The sequence below is a fragment of the Scophthalmus maximus genome, chromosome 6, assembly GCF_022379125.1.
Source record: "Scophthalmus maximus strain ysfricsl-2021 chromosome 6, ASM2237912v1, whole genome shotgun sequence".
Classification (NCBI taxonomy): domain Eukaryota; kingdom Metazoa; phylum Chordata; class Actinopteri; order Pleuronectiformes; family Scophthalmidae; genus Scophthalmus; species Scophthalmus maximus.
Genome location: NC_061520.1, coordinates 25,368,188 through 25,385,233, shown reverse-complemented (window position 1 = coordinate 25,385,233; position 17,046 = coordinate 25,368,188). Strand labels below are relative to the sequence as shown.

The 17,046-nt window shown below is 42.1% G+C and overlaps 2 protein-coding genes across 3 annotated transcripts in view; one reads left to right on the top strand and one right to left on the bottom strand.

The window, feature by feature from the left end:
• The window catches only part of cntn2 (contactin 2), a 38,939-nt gene extending 23,233 nt beyond the window's left edge, over positions 1–15,706 (bottom strand). The window contains exon 1 of one of the 2 annotated variants that reach the window (XM_035632066.2): positions 15,437–15,706. The gene's annotated coding sequence lies outside the window, so the exon portion shown is untranslated. Of the gene's footprint in view, positions 1–1,176; positions 1,305–15,436 lie in introns of those variants that run through there. The other variant, XM_047332839.1, reaches the window with a different exon arrangement.
• On the top strand, positions 872–5,308 carry LOC118309676 (protein ALP1-like). Its single transcript, XM_035632067.2, has 4 exons — positions 872–1,113; positions 1,196–1,361; positions 2,966–3,081; positions 3,984–5,308. The coding sequence occupies exons 1-4, from the start codon at positions 964–966 to the stop codon at positions 4,791–4,793; spliced, it is 1,242 nt and encodes a 413-aa protein (XP_035487960.2). The 5' UTR covers positions 872–963; the 3' UTR covers positions 4,794–5,308.
• Positions 15,707–17,046: the final 1,340 nt, after the last annotated feature.

Below are 17,046 nucleotides of genomic sequence, written 5' to 3'. Positions count from 1 at the left end.
TCCGCCTTGTTTATGTAGCAGACCACTTTAACAACTTCATAATTAAATAACACATGTATGTAAATAATAATGTACTTGCATATGAGGCAATGACTTCATGTTTTATCATAGTTTTGAGGTTGTTATTTTCTAATTAATTCCTTGATCATGCATTTAAAAAACATCAAAGAATTTTTCACAAAATGTCATATCTAACATAAAATCCTCTTTTACATAGTGCAACGCTTCTTTTACAATCTTTAGTAGAGTACACACAGATGCACACACACACACACACACACACACACACACACACACACACCACCTCAGTTACGACTTGCTGTACGTCTGTTTAGTTGTTTTTTTTAAAATACATTAAACGGGAAAATGATTTTTTTAAGGACATTTAACTTTTTAACTTTCATGATATTATATTCACAATGCCTGAGATGACGGGACAGAACCCCGTGGACAGGGAGCCAAAATCAAACTTCCATCGCTCTTCAGAACGTTTTATTTAAATACATTTTTCTTTAAATTTCGATTAAAATTTTAATTTTAATAGTAGAATCTCTAAAAAAAAGTTCATTAAGTCTACAAAATAACTCATATGAGTGTTATCAAGTCACTCAGTATCTTGGACAAACTAATGTAATAGTGAAGATTTGAGTTGTATTATTATTCATTATTATTATTATTATTATTATTATTATTATTTATAAGTATTTGGTGTTTTTTTATGTACTGATATGGACCTGCTGTATGTGTCTGAAATAAAGATGAACCGAATCTGGTCACTTGCTCCAAAGTACGTTTTTGTCACGAAAACACCACCGGGAAGTGACACCGGAAATGACGCGATATAGACGCGCGAGAAGTGACGCCCGAAATGACGCGGTAAACACGCGCGAAACAGGAAGAAGAAGAAGAAAGAAGAGGAGAAGAGGAGAAGAAGAAGAAGAAGAACTGCTTGTTGCTTTCGCGATGGACGTGGGAAAGAAACAAGCGCTGCAGTTGGTCTGCGCGCTGATGTGCTCCGAAAGGCGGAAGAGGAAGAGGCCGAGGGTGTGGGTGAAGGAGTGGAGGGCCGCGCGTGGGCAGCAGGGACTGGGCGTGCTGCAGAGGGAGCTGGAGGTGAGTGGACCACCGGAGAGCTGACCCGCAGACACAGCATACTGTACGTATGAATACACATACTGACAGCGTGTCCTGGCAGACGCACGACGGAGCGGGCTTCAGGGAGCTGCTGCGGATGACGGCGGAGGAGTTCGACGTCCTGCTGGGGAAGGTGGAGCACCTCATCACGAAGCAGAACACGAAGATGCGACGAGCGTTGTCCCCGAGGGAGCGTCTGGCGCTGACCCTGCGCTTCTTGGCAACAGGTGACGACACGCGAGTCCCCATTGGCCAGAGGAACATCACTTTATATATATATATATATATATATATATATATATATATATATATATATATATATATATATATATATCATTTTATCACATCGATCAAATGAGAATTTAATATTCCCACGCAGGTGAAAGTCACTTTTCACGGCAGCAGTAAGAGTCGAGGCCACAAGGGAAACGGTAGACGATATTACAAAATATACAATAATAATAGAAGAGAAACCTTTTTTTAAACTGTATGAATCTATATGAATTTAAACGGAGTGCAAAATATTGTGACTTGTCCTTACGAAAGAAAGAAGGCGAAAGAAAACGTGCAGTCGTTTGCATTGAATGCAGTGATTGGATCTGAAGTCAAAAGAAAAAAGGAGTAATAAATAAATATGCATATGAATAGATATTGCACAGTTGTTGTGGAAAAGAGATACATATATGAATTACGGTGATGTAGTCATCGTTCATTTTGAACGTCTTTTGTCAGGGAGCTGGTGGAATTTAAAGGGACAGTTCAGTGATTTTGAAGTCGGGTTGTATGAGTTACTTATGCATAGTTAATATGTGACCTTATGGACATGGTGAGCAGTGATGTCATTTTACGGAGTTTGTAGGAGAAGTGGAAGTAGAGAAAGTCACAGTCCCACTTTTGCAGTAATACCAGGCCGAGGTACGCTTGAAAAAAAAGTGCAAACTTAAACGTCTGTCTGGCGAACAACTAAAGCAGTGAAAAAATACATCCTTTAGCGTACAATTGAACAGATTTTTTTTTTTTTAGGTTACGTTTTAAAATATGGCGAAAAAGACGTTTTCCGGTGGTCCCCGCTGCAACTGTGAGACTGAGACTTACGCTACTTCCACTTCTCCACCAAACTCCATAAAATGACATCGCTGATCACCATCTCCATCAGGTAACATATTAACTATGCATAAGTAACTCATACAACCCCACTTCAAAATCACTGAACTATCCCTTTAAAAGGGCACGAATGCACAAGGCAAGAAACAATTTACTTCTTGGAAATATTCCAAAAACTGTTCTCAGACAGAGAGGGGCATTATAATTTAAGGGGCACGTCAAATTTGAAACATCTTTATGTTCCAACAACTCTGAAAAGCATGTGCATATAAATATGTTGGGTGATTTTGTGGAACCGACTGGAGAAAGAAATCAAACAGAGTAAGAAATAAATAAAATAAAAATTATAAAACAATAATCTCGTGAGGTATAGAAAGGAGGAAGGGGAATGCAAAGCCAACTGATGGTGTTGTTATTTTTTTTCACAATCTTGGGTAGTGCAATTATTTATAAAGGAGAAATATAGGGTTTTAGTGTTAGGGTTGACAGTGATGGAGAGTTGGTTTTTGTAATTGAAGATTTGTATTAGTATGGTATAGGGCTTAATCCTACTCCTTTTCGAATATTTAACTATAGATTTATCTTGCTTATTTGTTATCCATTATTATTGGCCATCTTGTTTTTTATATTATTACATTTTTATTGATTTAAACCTTTTTTTAAATGTTTGAAATAATGTTTTTTCTATTCTATTCTCTATGTTGTAATTATTTCACTTCTCGTTCAGGTGAAACATTCAAGTCCCTCAGGTCCCAGTACAGGATCGGGACCAGCACCATCTCAAAGATCGTGATGGAGACGTGTGCTGCTCTGCACCAGACCATGAAGGACGACTTCCTGAAGGTAGGCTCTTTTTGAATCGCTATGAAAACGAAAAACCACACCAGATGTCCACAATAATACTAATAATAGAAATAATAATAATTTAAAGAAGTTTCAAAAAGTGCTTTCACAAAATCATACAAATTACAGACAATTCAAATCAGCATTTCAACAACAATATGGTTTTCATGTCACATATCTGTATAAAAACAGATATAAAAAGACAACATCACATGAAAGCAAGTCTGTATAAATGGGTTTTTAAAAGTGCATTAAAAGAAGCCTCAGACTCTGCCAGCCTTATCTCCTCAGGCAGGCTGTTCCAAAGTCGAGGCGCCCTTATGGAGAAAGCTCGGTTGCCCTTAGATTTGAGCCCTGACTTGGAACGACTAGTCAGGACCCACCTGAGGATCTAAGGCTGCCAGCCGGCTCGTACGGGTTCGGCATTCCGCTCATGTTGCTTGGAGCAAGACTAAGCTGAGCTTAAAGGAAAATTAATAAAAATCTTGCCGTCTGTTAAAACCAGTGAGAAGCCGAGCTGCTGAGTTTTGGACCAGTTGGAGGCGGGTTGGCACCAGAGAGGAGGGAGTTGCAGTAGTCTAATGAGGGTGTGTGCCAGTTTTTCCAGGTTGGTTTGTGAGAGCATTGGTTTGATTTTTGAGATTATTTTTAACTGGAGGAAACATGATTGAACAACTTTTTTTAATATGTGGGTCAAAGGTGAGGGCAGCGTGGGTGTAGACACCAAGGTTTCCGGCAACAGGCTTGATGTTTTGTGAGAGAGGGCAGAGGCTGGTTGGAGTAAGGTGAGTGGGGTTTGGTGGATGGAAGACAATGATTTCTGATTACAATGTAATTTTGATGATTCTAAATACTTTGTGACGATGTAATTGTAAACTGAAGTTCAATTTCCGTTCTTGTAGACACCGTCCACGCGGGAGGAATGGCAGACGGTAGCGCAGGACTTCGAAACAAAGTGGCAATTCCCGCATTGCCTCGGGGCGCTGGACGGAAAACGCATCAACATTCAACCACCGGGAAAATCAAGCAGTGGACACCGTAACGGCAGGTTGTCGGTGATCATGACAGCCGCTGTGGATGCCAATTACAAGTTCATTTACACAAGCGTGGGTGCCCAGGACGGGGTCCCGGACGCTGGACTGTTCGCTCACTCAGACCTGCGTAAAGCGATGGACCGAGGCCTGCTGAACTTTCCTCCACCTGAGCCTTTGCCCAACTCGGACATCGTTATGCCCTACATGTTTGTGGGCGATGAGGCGTATCCTTTAAGGTGTGACCTCATGAAGCCTTACCCAGGCAAGCAGACAGACCATGCTCAGAGGACACTAAACTACCGGCTCTGTAGGGCACGGAGAGCGGCGGAGAATGCATTTGGTGTTCTTGCCAACAGGCTAAGAGTTTTCAGGTCCACCATATGCCTGGAGCCGGACAAGGTGGTCAAGATAACAATGGCCTCTTTGTGCATCCACAACTTCCTCCGTGAGCGCGGGTCTGAGGCGTATGCACCTCCAGCCTTTGCAGACTGGGAGGGTGGTGACCACGTCCTGGTCGACGGAGCCTGGAGGGGTCAAGGGATGGGTGCGTTACAGCCGGTGGAGCACGTAGGAGAGAGCAACGCTACAGAAACAGCAGAAGTGCAACGAAGCCTTCTGCGGGATTATTTAGCCTCGCCTGCAGGTAGCACTCCTTGGCAGGAGCACCACATTTCTTAAGGATGTCACAGTACGAAAACACAAGTGACTTTTCTAATTCATGTGTTTACACATTTGTACTGCACTGCTGTGACTGTGTTTCGAAATGTTCTTCACAAATACACACTTGTATTATCAATATTGTGGTTCTGCTATAAAGTAGTGAAGTAGTTCAGTTTTGTATATTTTAGATACATGGGTGTGAGACATGTCAAGGACAAGCACTGAAAGAGCCATTTGCTAAACAAAGGTCATCCACGTCTGGCCCGTGCTCCCTTTGTTTTGGCCTGCCATGGCATTTGACATGCGTATTCTCTTCTCATGTTAAGTCTTGTAAAATCATAATCATAATGACTACGAAACGTACATTTTGAAGTCAAATTTCCACTCTTCATTAGAAAGGTGGACAATACAGCTGTTTCAAATTAATGTTCTAAAGCACTTTCAGTTGCATGTCTTTCCTTTTAAATATGTTTATGTTTCCAAAAAGAAGCATATGGATCATCACTGCAAATTAATAAAATTACTGTACGGTAGATTAAAGAGTAGTGTTTTTATTATTTAGAAATTTTATTTCTGAAAAAATATAATATATTTTAATTTAACATCAGCATTCATATTTGGCCCGTGGCTTTCCATCCAGATTCATTTTTGACCCTTCATAGGAAAGAATTTGGGCACAAAACAAAGGGGTTACCCCGGTGATAATGTGTGGTTGCCCTCTCGTTTGTGGAGTTTGTTATGCGATAGTTTAAAAGAAAATGTTAAGAAGAGCTGCTTTTGTAACTTTGGTTTCAAATGTTTAATAAGATGTAGGAAAGTACACAAAATAAGAGCAACAAACTAAACGTGCAAAGGTATAACACTGGGGGGGAAACACTCCATACAATATCTAAAAATAGATATAAACTCATTCCCACACCGCTCTTCACAAGCTTTATCTCCTGTTGTAGTTCTGCAGTGAATGCAAGAAGCTTGGAGGACGGGGTGTCATGTACTGACATGGTATTGGTGGCAGAGATGAGATTGACTGATGTGTGTGTGTGGTTCATGTGAGGAGGATCTACACTCCGTGTACCGGTTTGTCGTGCCCCAATTTCACGCCGATTTTCCTTCGATTTGAGGCAAGCTCCAGAATTTGTTGGCGAATGGAAAATCTGGCTTAAAATCGCCTAGTGAGCAATGCTTGAAGCTCACGTGGCATTTACCCACTGTATATCAAAATATTTAAAGAGATGCCACTGCATTTATTTCTATACAATATTTATTTGAAGTGGAGGTCAGTTGTCGAAGACAAATTCAAAAGTAGAACCTCTTGAACCTCTTTCCTCTTGGATTCCTGTCAAACTCATTTCCCTGTGGCTCAGATCATTTACTCCTGATGGCAGACTGAAGCTCTCAGTTGGTCCCTGTGGGGTCCATGTGAACCTGGCTCACACTGAGCTCGATCTGCTGTCCTCCCGGTGTCGGTTTCCTCAGTCTGTGTCGAGTAGGACGCAGAAACTGAGCTTGGGACAAGAAGAAGAGAAAGAAAAAGCTGTCTCTTCCAGAGGAGGCTGCCCCCAAAACCTGCAAATGGCTCGGGGGTTATTAATAGTCCCACAGAGGGAGGAGGAAGTGTCCTGTTTACCACTGACACCGAGAAACGGCAAACTCTGGATGTGTTCAAATCTAATGCTGTGTTTTTGGAAATGTGTGTTGAGAAATTGTTTCAAGATTGACAGCAAGGAAGTTGTATAATGAGCAGAAAGGTATGTTTGCATTCAGATCTGTGTCTGTGTGTGTGGTCAAATTGTCAAATTTGACGTTTCCTAAACCTGACATGGAAGTGACCCGGAAGTATTTGATTGGGAGCCATGATAAGAGCTGTTCAGATTCTCTAAATGCTTAGAAAAGCTGCTTCCTTTCCTATCTCCTAGCATAGGGTACACTTGAGCTTCCTATGAGAAAGGAAAGGAGAAATAGACACCCCACAATATATTGGGGTAGCAATATTTAATGTAGCACGCCATGCACAAACGTAAATGTTTAAATCGGAATTAGAAAAAGTAAAAGAGTATTAATATGACCCAGAAGGGATACGCGTCATCATGTAAGTTACCGTTGCCTATGAAGCATTTAAATCTGATGTCACACGTTGGTAATACACTCTGAAGAATGCTGGATGGAGACGCTGAGGTTTTTGTAGTTCATCTTCGGGAGTGTGTAGTTTCATCACGGCAGACGCACGTCAATAACATCTGCCGTCGCATAATGACGTAGTTTAGTGAAAGTTATCGACTTTTCCTAAGTCCTATGAATCCTCCCTTACACCTTTCCTTGACATCATGCTGTTTTCCATTGAGGTCAAGGAAAAGTATATAGGAAAAGACGATAGGAAGGACGATCCCCATCCACCGCTGATCCGTGTGGCGATGGCTCAGACTGAACCTGTCCAAAGTCTGGTTGTACTTCACCAAAATCGATGTAGCGACGCTCGTTGCCAGAAGTGTAACAAATGTTTTGCAAGTAAGGGCGGTACCACGAGCCATCTGTTGAAACATTAAGTGAATGTGAAAGTACACTCTTCTCCTCGTACTTCTCCTAATAATCTGCAACAAATTGTAAAAAGTCATCCAGATTGGTTTGTTATTTTGTCAGCATGATAATAAACAACTATCTTAACTTAACTGATATCCATAAAGGTTTGGCACAAGGATGGGCCACAAAAGGACCCATTTTCAAACTTCCCATCAGTCCCCCACTGCTTGCTGTGATCGTAATGCAGTTATATACAAGTGGCTCATGAATACTACCTGTTAGTTATTACAAAGCTGCAGTGATCAAATCAATATTTTATGATCATCAGACAAAACAAACAAAAATGTAGGTGATGACAACAGTGTCCTGGAAGGGACATGGGAGAAGAAAAGGGATGTACTTTTGCGAGATCGTGTTAACATTGGAATAGTGCCTTGACTAAAAAAACATCTTGTCTGCTTAATTCCAATTTAAGAGAAACACGCCCAGTAGCCCAGTATCTACCAGTAACAGGCTCTCTTAAAGACACTGGGAATGCTGGTATGGGTATGTGGCGGACCAGCTGTCCTCCTCTCCTTTGTCTGCCAGCTATCTATGGAACAGTTGAGCAGCCGGCAGTCCTCGATCCTACAGTCTCTCCGTTGCTCACAACGCGCAGATGGTCAGTCAGCACGACGCTCACTTTTGCCTTTTTGCACAGAGGACAGTGTTTATGAATACGTGTATATGTGTTGAATAGTACAATAAGGTACCAAAGGTACTGTAAGTCTCTCCTGTTGTTGTGTCGAAAAGCAGAAAAGAATCACTCGACCACTTTCGAAAAAGATTGACAAGCGCCCCCACTGGGAGGTTTCTCTTGGTGACAATACTTATATTCCACATCTCAAAAGGGAACAATGGTTCCTATTCCAAAAATCAAAATGTCAGAGAGATTGGAGATTGTGAGTGTGTGTTCCGAGGTTGAACTCCACTGGCTCACCATCCACGGATTTTAGAGAAGTAGTCCCTCTACACTTGGGTGCCCTTCAGTTCAAACTATTTATCCTTCAGCGTATAGGCAAAACAAACCTTTTTAGATTCTCTTAAGCTTCAGGTCCGCAAAAAACAACAGCATATTGTGTCAGCGGGCTGCATCAATGCTAACTCCACAATTAGAGGTTGAAACCTCGCCTCGCGCCAAGGCCCAGAAGTCTGTCCTTTACCATCCTCTGCACAGTGTCCTTTAGATCTTGTGTATTTGGCCCGAGTGACTTTAATCTTCTTTCTGTGCGCCAGGACCAGACGACAAGAGGGCTGCAGCCACAGTGACAGTAAAGCTTGGTATCCTGGTATTCTCCAAACTAACAAACTGGAGATTTCATGTTGAATGGTCGATTTGTGTTTTTCGTCTTCTTTGTTTCATGCCACTTTGAAAGTCAATGGCCTTCATCCTATAAGGACTTGACTGGGATCTCTCAGTCTGGTATTGTGCTGTTGGACGGCACCGAGCCAACGTTCTCTGGGTTCCACTAATGCATTATTGATGGGTCTGAGGTCAGCAGGGGGCTGTGTGTGAGTGCAGCGTTGCCTGAACTATGTCTGGCGTTTAGCACTGCTGACCTCTCTCTTCTAATGATCCCTTTTGGGAAAGTGACACAAACGAGAAGCATTCTGATGTCTTTTGAGTTACATTTTGGTGGGATAGAAATCCGTCTTGAACACCTCTCCAAACAATCCCAGCTGTGACTTGGTCCCAAGCCATCTAGCATCAAGACTGTTTCTAAGAACTGTGGTAGAGGTTTTCCTGTAACTTGAACTTACAACATAAAAAAGAGCGTCTAAGATCATAAAGATCAGTCCAGACTTATCAAATGTTCACCTCACAATACGCCATGTCACTGCTGCCACGTTATGCAAACTAGCCATACGCCGACTGACCACATGCGGGGAACTGCACAATTACCGTAGCGTTAATTGGATTGAATTAAAGTGAGTGATATACCGAAGCCTCCACTCAGCGCCTAACTGGAAGAGGCAGTGTGCGTGACGGGGAGCCATGATGAGCCAATATCTTGACACCCAGGCAAAGATTTAAACGTCTCCAGGCCGCCTGCTGCACTCTCGACCAGCTATTAGTCTGAATCCACTAACAAGAGGAGCCAGAGAGCAGGATGACTTCATTACACACTGTGCGTGTGTGTGTGTGTGTGTGTGTGTGTGTGTGTGTGTGTGTGTGTGTGTGTGTGTGTGTGATCATTAAGGAACAATAGTGGGTCTATGATCCCCTTTTGTCAATTCTATCCCTGCTCAACAGAGAACCCCTTACTTGACGCGCAGCCCACACAGCACTGATACACATGTACGTCGACGTGGATGACACTTCCACCGTGACATATTGCAGCACCACTCACAAAGCCCACACAGATCACAGTCACTTGACACGGCATGAGAGCAGAGCTAGGCTTTTGACGAGAAGAGGCTCTTTATTCATACAAGCCTAGTTGATGGAGAGTCGTCTTTGCTTGGTTCCATCACTGAGACACTTAGCACTGACTAGAAGTCCAAAAGCTTTGGACCCAAACCTTGGCTCGTCTCTGTTTTACATCGTTGTAAACTGAACATGCTCAGTTCAGCTCAGCTCAACTCAGTTTATTCACTCAGTTTAAATTACAAACACAATCACATGGAACATATTGGAGATATGTGAAACGGGACACCCTGATAAGCTACGTATATATCCGGAGCTTGAGAATATGGGGACCAAATACGAAACAGACAGCATTTAAAATGACAAGTGCACACAGAGTGTAAACCTTACTTAGCGTCGACACAGGCCGAGCCGTTTGGACGCTATGTTCAGCCTCAGGATGTTTTGTAAATTTGAATTTTAACGGAATGGGGTGAAGATCTTCGGGAAATAACTTTTTTTTGCTACGGATCCCCCAATGAGCTGTGTCCTAAATGATGAATGGACTGATTTCACTTGATAGGAAGACATTCACAACATTCAGGAATGGACACTGAGATGGTGACATCTGGCACTAGCACCTGGGTATAAACCTGAACCCACATGACCACATGCAGCAAACTCTGGGACTAACTCGGGTTTAAATTAAGCTACAGTGTGTAATATTAAGAAGAACTTACTCACATAAATTGAATATATTGTCCATAACTAGAGTATGTGTTAACATATTTATAATCAGGATGTTTTTTCGTCAACTCTGAATGAGTTAAATATAGCTACATGAGGTGGACCAGACCTCCGTGTGAGTCTCCCTGTTTGCTACGTCGTGTTGAATACGGTTGTTGTAACAAAACGGTCCAGAATACGTCGCATTCGCGTTGAATTTTCAGACGCTGACGGAAAAACCGGAGATGGAATCAGCGGTGCGCCACCATAAAGTGTCCCCTGTCGGTCACTCAGTTGGTTGCGGTTTGCAACTTTACCACCAGATGTCGCCCTATTCCAAACACGTTGATAAGAAAAGCCATGTTCATTTAACATCAGCAGTGTTAAAGGACTCATATGTTAGCGTATAAACATTATAATATAATGATTCTAGTTTCGTGAATGTGTGTATTTCTGTCGATCTCAGTCATCTCCGACAGTGACATGAATGCCTTTGGGTTTTGGATTATTGATTGGACAAAACAAGACACACAAAGACATTACTTTGGGAATCTGTGACCGACACTTTTCACTATTTGATGACACTTAACTGACGAACAACTAAACAATTTGTTGAGGAAATAATTAACAGATTAATTGAAAAAGAAAAATAATTGGTAGTTGCAGAAATACCTTGTTGGTCTTTATAGTTTTAATATATTCTGAAATACAAGCAGCTATTCAAATAATGGTATATAGTTCAGATAAATGAATAGCTGTGGGCATGGCTGGAACAAATGGAACAAAGCGTACACAAAATCACCTGAACTAAATGGCAATTGTTTTTCATCCTCATCATGCACTTATTAATTAGAATCGCTTCTTCTTAGCTAATCTCTTGTGTCTCTGTGTCAGCGACAGCTGGTGACAATATGTTTTCAAGTATCCCGCCCGCCCGTCCGTCCCTCTCTCTCTTGTCGTGTTCCTGTGATATCGAGGCATCTTTTTGGCCATAACTCAAGAACTAGAATTATGACAAATTTTAACATAATTGTCTAATGGGATGAAATGATTAAGTGATGAAATTTTCTATCCAAAAGGTCAAAGGTCAACTGTGCTGTGATTTGATGTTTAAAAGGTTCTGCAAAAACATTATTCTGGTCGTGTGTGTGTGCGTGTGTGTGTGTGTGTCCCAGACTGAGAAAGAGGCAGGAGATGAAGCTTTCAAGCAATCAGCAAATTAAATATTCATCAAATCTAAAAAGCTGAGTGGACCAACACAAGTATCTTATCATAAGGACACTCCACACGGACAGTGGGATTTTTTAAGGAGGTTATCAATGTTAGTATATATAGTTTGTGATTCCTTAGCCAGAAGAAAGTGAACCCGAGTGCATCCAATTTGAGTATTATGAATTAACTGCTAACTACCTAAATTTCCTGTCACTGTTTTTAACTGTAACCGGACTTCTTACTCTAATTTTTCTACACAAACACACAAAAGTTGAGCCAGAAGCAGAGATAACACAACTGTCTCATATGACCACATTTATATGGCTAATTTTATATCATAATATAGTTTTTCATTCATGTTGCCCAGCCCTATTAAATCATTAAACCAAACGCCTTCCCTCATTTTACTTGAGTAGAACCCAGGTCAGCATGTATTCAGTCATTAGGAGAGGACTCCAACTACCAGCATGACTCACCGTATTAATAACTGCCGTGAACGGTGAATGGACAAACTAGTATCTCTGTCCCATCTTTCTGTTTGATCATGTATCATAGTGGCCATTTTACTTGCATAATGAAACAAAGCCCAGTGGCCATCTCCCATCCTCCAGTATGTATAAAGGAACAGCTGTGGAATTTGACTCGTAGATGTGGCTGTAGATCAGCTATCAGAGCGATCTGTCCGAGGAGAACAGAGAATTCTCCTTCCTGCCAGGCCCCTATCTCCACGTCCATCTGACCCTTCGGAGCGGCTCAGAGGTGAAGGCTGTCGGGACAGGGTGCGAGGCCCTCGTCCTTCTGAGACGCAGAGACTGACCTCTCCGGCCTCGCCCCCACATTAGGGCACAAAGAGCCGTTGAAGCAAAGCTCGGCACACTGACATGAGTCTTCTGGAGGAGATTTACTGTTCCACACATATGAAGCATATAGGTGGATTCATTCAACGAGTGGATCGACCGCAGCGTCGATACAGAGACATGGACGGAGGAGCAGACTGTATGAATGTGAGGCCGAGGGACTTAAAGGCAGATAAGCTCATGAGCACTGATGCAGAAGATGAACCACACTGTGGTTTCTCATATTTCTTTTTAAGCCTGTTGTCTTTAAATCGCAAGTTAAAGGGGCAGTGAAACTCGCTTCTCCCTTTGTTGCTGTTGTGATTTTACGGCTCTGGTCGGCCGCGACATCAGGTATAGGAGACAGACGCACCGACCACGAGGCCAAAATGCCACGTGGCCGCGTCACCCGTGAGCATGCGATCGAACAGCCCGGCAGCAGAGATGTTCCCTTCTGAGCTTCCTGAGCGAGCGTCTTTTAAAAAAAGGGGGTGAGAGGAGTGGTTTGCTTTTGTTTTACAGAATTTGTGCTGTATATTGTAGCTCATCTTCGTCATCATCTCAAGACAGCAAGTTTCCAAACCTCATAAAAAGCTCAATTACAGTATAAATGCTAAATGGACTGTAATTGTATAGCGCTGGTGTTATTGACCACTTTACAGCACAAGTCGCATTCACCCATGCATAGAGTGCTGCCGTTTACTGGGCTTTTTCTGTCACATACGCGTTCATACTAGATATGGATTTTTGGGGGGCAAAGCCAATATCGATATTAGGGAGTACAAGATTTCCGATACATCAGCCAATATATATGCAGTATGTATATGATATGTTTAGGTTCTATATATTTGGTTGTATTTGTGTTTTTCTTATTTTATTTATAGTTATTTATAATAAAGTTTATGGTTAAAATTAAATATCAAGTCACAATTACATTTCTTTGTCATAAAGGTTTGATAACTAAATCTTAGGAATCATTGACAAATGAAAATATACATATGTCCGCCGATGTATCGGTATCGGAAAATTTGTACTCCTAATATCGATATTGGCATCCGTCTTCCTAAAATATCGTTATCAAACCTTTGTGACAAAGAAATTTAATTGAGGCTTGATATTTTAGTTTAACCATAAAATGTATATTATTATTCATATAATATTATTATTATAAATAACTATAAATACAAAGAAAGCACAAATACAACCAAACATATAGAACTTGAATTAAAAAAATGAACACAGTTTATTTTACGTAAGATGTAGACATAAATGCTACAACCGCCCGGCCAGACAAAGATGATCAATGACTGTGCCAAAATATCCCGCATGTGTTTGTACCAGAGTCCCGCCCTTACAACCTCCCAACCAATCGCCAAAGTAAGTCTCAGCTGTCAATTGTGACGTCTCAGCCTGTTTTCATAGCATCAAATAATTAATTAAAACCAAACTTATAAGAAACATGAACATTTAAACACCAATTAATGTGATAAGAACTACCTAAAGATTTTTTTGGGGGTCCATGCTAGCAAGGAAGAGGTGGTCATAAGACATATACCGCAGCCAGCCACCAGGGGGCGATCAAGACGTAATGGCTTCTGATAATGTAGACACAGTATCGCCGTTACATAGTTCGTCCACCAGATGGCACTGCTAAGTTTATTTTATCAATGTAAAATGTCCTGCTCAGTGCATATCACGGGAAAAAACTTGGTCATAAATAAATGTTGAGAATTTTGATCAAAATGTTTCAGTCATGTGTTTGTTTACAAAGCAAACATGAGCCAATATGAGATATTTTAATTTTTTATTTAATTACCCCCTGACCACTCTATCCCCTGGATGAACGCACATTTTTTGTACATATTCAGGATTTGTATGGCCGCTTATGAGCTAAGCTTTTGTCGGAACAAAAATTCAAGAAAATGTGAAAACGTCAACATGCAAGAAACGCTGGATTGTAATATTTATAATGACTAAAATGCATTATGGCACAAATTCAACAGACATATTGAGGACAGGGTGTGACTGTATATGATCTTCACTCCCACAGCATCACTGCCAAGACTAAATGTTGTCATCCGGTCCTTTAACTCAGAACTATAGACAGACTCAAGTGAGGTCTGACGTGGTGGGCAGCAGGTACAACAACAGTATAACCACAGCTATCATTATATCAAAGCATTATCTCTGTACAGATATGTATTCACGATCATGTCAACACACGTGTGCTGCCACGTGTTGTTAACGTACACTTCATAAGAGAACAATCTCTAAAAAAAAAAACTGTTCAAAACCAGAGTTGGCGTATTGGATTCAGAAGTGCTTGGTGAAATAAATCCTCAGCAGATTTGTTGTGGTCCCGCATGCGCCCACACAAATGAACCCCAGCATACAGAAACCCCGTGATGGGAAATTCAGTTAACAGGCTACAAATGACTCCAACACACCCTGGAACTCTCCCAGCATTAAAACATGTCTCCCCTAAAAAAACAACACCCGTCCCCCTTGCGTGACGCCTAAAACCAAAGGCGTTTGCCTTTGACACCACATACATAAGATAACCATAAAAATAAAATGTGTTCGGCCTATAATAAGCAAGCACCGCAGTACCTGATTTCATAAAATATCTGTCCATTCAACACTGATGGGGTTTTTCATTTTTACACAAACATAAGTTGAAAAACCATCACGGTGGAAATGTAACGAATATGAATGCAGGTTATCATCTATCCAGCTCGCGGGGCTCCAAATAGACAGATTGCGAATGAAGTTTGGTGCCACGTTAATTGTGCCCGATGCACACTCATGTTATTGCGTCAAAAAATAGACTATAATACGCGCGGATCCCCGTTCAGACAGAGTCCGCTCAGTGCGCCGACAGCACCCTTCGGACGACAGCCCGAAATCAGCCGCATCTGCGGGGTGCGGGCGAACAAAGAGCCGGTCGGAGGAAGAGGTTCGCTCAGACTAAAGGGTTTGTTTACCTCGCTCAGATGCGGATCTGCTCCGCGGCGCTGTGGCGACGGGGATGATGCGCAGGATGCGGAGGGGTGCTGATGCTGATGCTGATGCTGCTCGGCGCGTCGGCGCGATGGTGACAGAGACTGCTCTCAGTCTCACACACACCTCTCACTGTCCGGCTGTCCTCTCCTGCTGCTGGGACATTTCGGTCGAGGCGCACTCATGGACGGGCCAGCCTCTCTCTCTCTCTCTCTCTCTCTCTCTCTCTCTCTCTCTAGATCTTCTGCTCTCCTTTCACCAGTGTCAGCGAAAGAGCACAATCGGTGTAGTGGCCCCGTACTTCCGGTTTTTTATTACAAAAGTAAATGCGTAACAAATACAATTTTCCTCTTACAGCAGTTTGATTAAGTATTTTATGTAGTATTTTTAAGGCCACATTAATCAGTTTTACATCTTTTCATTCATATCAACATATATTTTCGAATGGAACATGCACAGAGAATTATCAGCCAAGTTTGTTTTTTTTCTAAACGCCCAAACGTACAAGAAAGACTTTCGGCCTCAGTTGGTGAAGAAAGTTGAAAATGTTATACTCATCGTTCCCGTGGGAAGGACTGATTTACTGCCGCTAAATTGTACGAACTGAACCTTTAAGACAAGTGGTGCAGACCAAACAAGAGCTTAAAGGAGAGCCTACATGTGCTGGGCGGTCAGAGACACAACTCCAGTGGTATATCTGTGGAAGGGACTGCTGCCCAGCATCTGCTTTTAGGTCTAAAAAAAGAAGAAAAAGAAAAAGTTATCTTATGCTAATAAACCATAAATCTTTTCTTTTTGTTCCACAGGTGTACTGCATCAAAACGGTTGCTTTCGGGATCAATGTCAGTGGACCACTTTTATAATTTCATATTCTTGGATACATTTTTATTAATATGAAATATGTAGACTGTCAATAAAGAAGCACTACCTTGGAAAAAAACAACGTTTTTCAATCATCACTCAATGATTTTCAAATATCATCTGTGATAGCTCTTTTGTTCTCTTTTCTCTTTTTCTAAATGAATCCATGGATGGCCATGGATACTCTCAATCAACCTGCTGATTGAGAGTATAGGTGCATTTTTTCCTGTGAGATCTGGATTATGTCTTCGGCACAGTGGTCGAGCGAAAGTCTTTTATTTTGAAAGCCACATTGTCCGGTGTTCCGGTCGTTCCGCGTCTCAGGTCGGCCAGCTTGACGCAGCATCTCCGTAGCGGCGGCGGTTCCCGTCTCCTTTTGTTGTGGGCGCTCGCCCGACGGGAAGTGAAGCGGGGGGCGGCAGGTGCTGCCTCCCCGCCTCCCTCCCTCCTCAGCCCCGCTCCCTGGGGAGCAGTGAAAGACCCCCCCCCCCCCCCCCCCCCCCTCCAATTAAGCACTGCCTGTTGACAGCTTGGGATGATGTCACACCTCATTCGTCCCTACTTTTGATTTCATGTCCTTTTACCTTATATTTGGCTATTTGCAAACAAAAAGGTGGGGGGGGGGGGGGGGGGGGGGGGGCATTCTAAAACTAATTTGAAAAAGAAAAGACTTAATTAATGAAGTCATGTAATGAATAGCCTTCATGAAGAATGCAGTTAAAATGAAAATCCA

Coding starts and splice junctions, on each gene's coding strand:
- LOC118309676 (XM_035632067.2), top strand. CDS start 964: ATGGACGTGGGAAAGAAACAAGCGCTGCAGTTGGTCTGCGCGCTGATG. Junction 1,114..1,195: donor TGCTGCAGAGGGAGCTGGAG/GTGAGTGGACCA, acceptor GTGTCCTGGCAG/ACGCACGACGGAGCGGGCTT. Junction 1,362..2,965: donor CCTGCGCTTCTTGGCAACAG/GTGACGACACGC, acceptor CTTCTCGTTCAG/GTGAAACATTCAAGTCCCTC.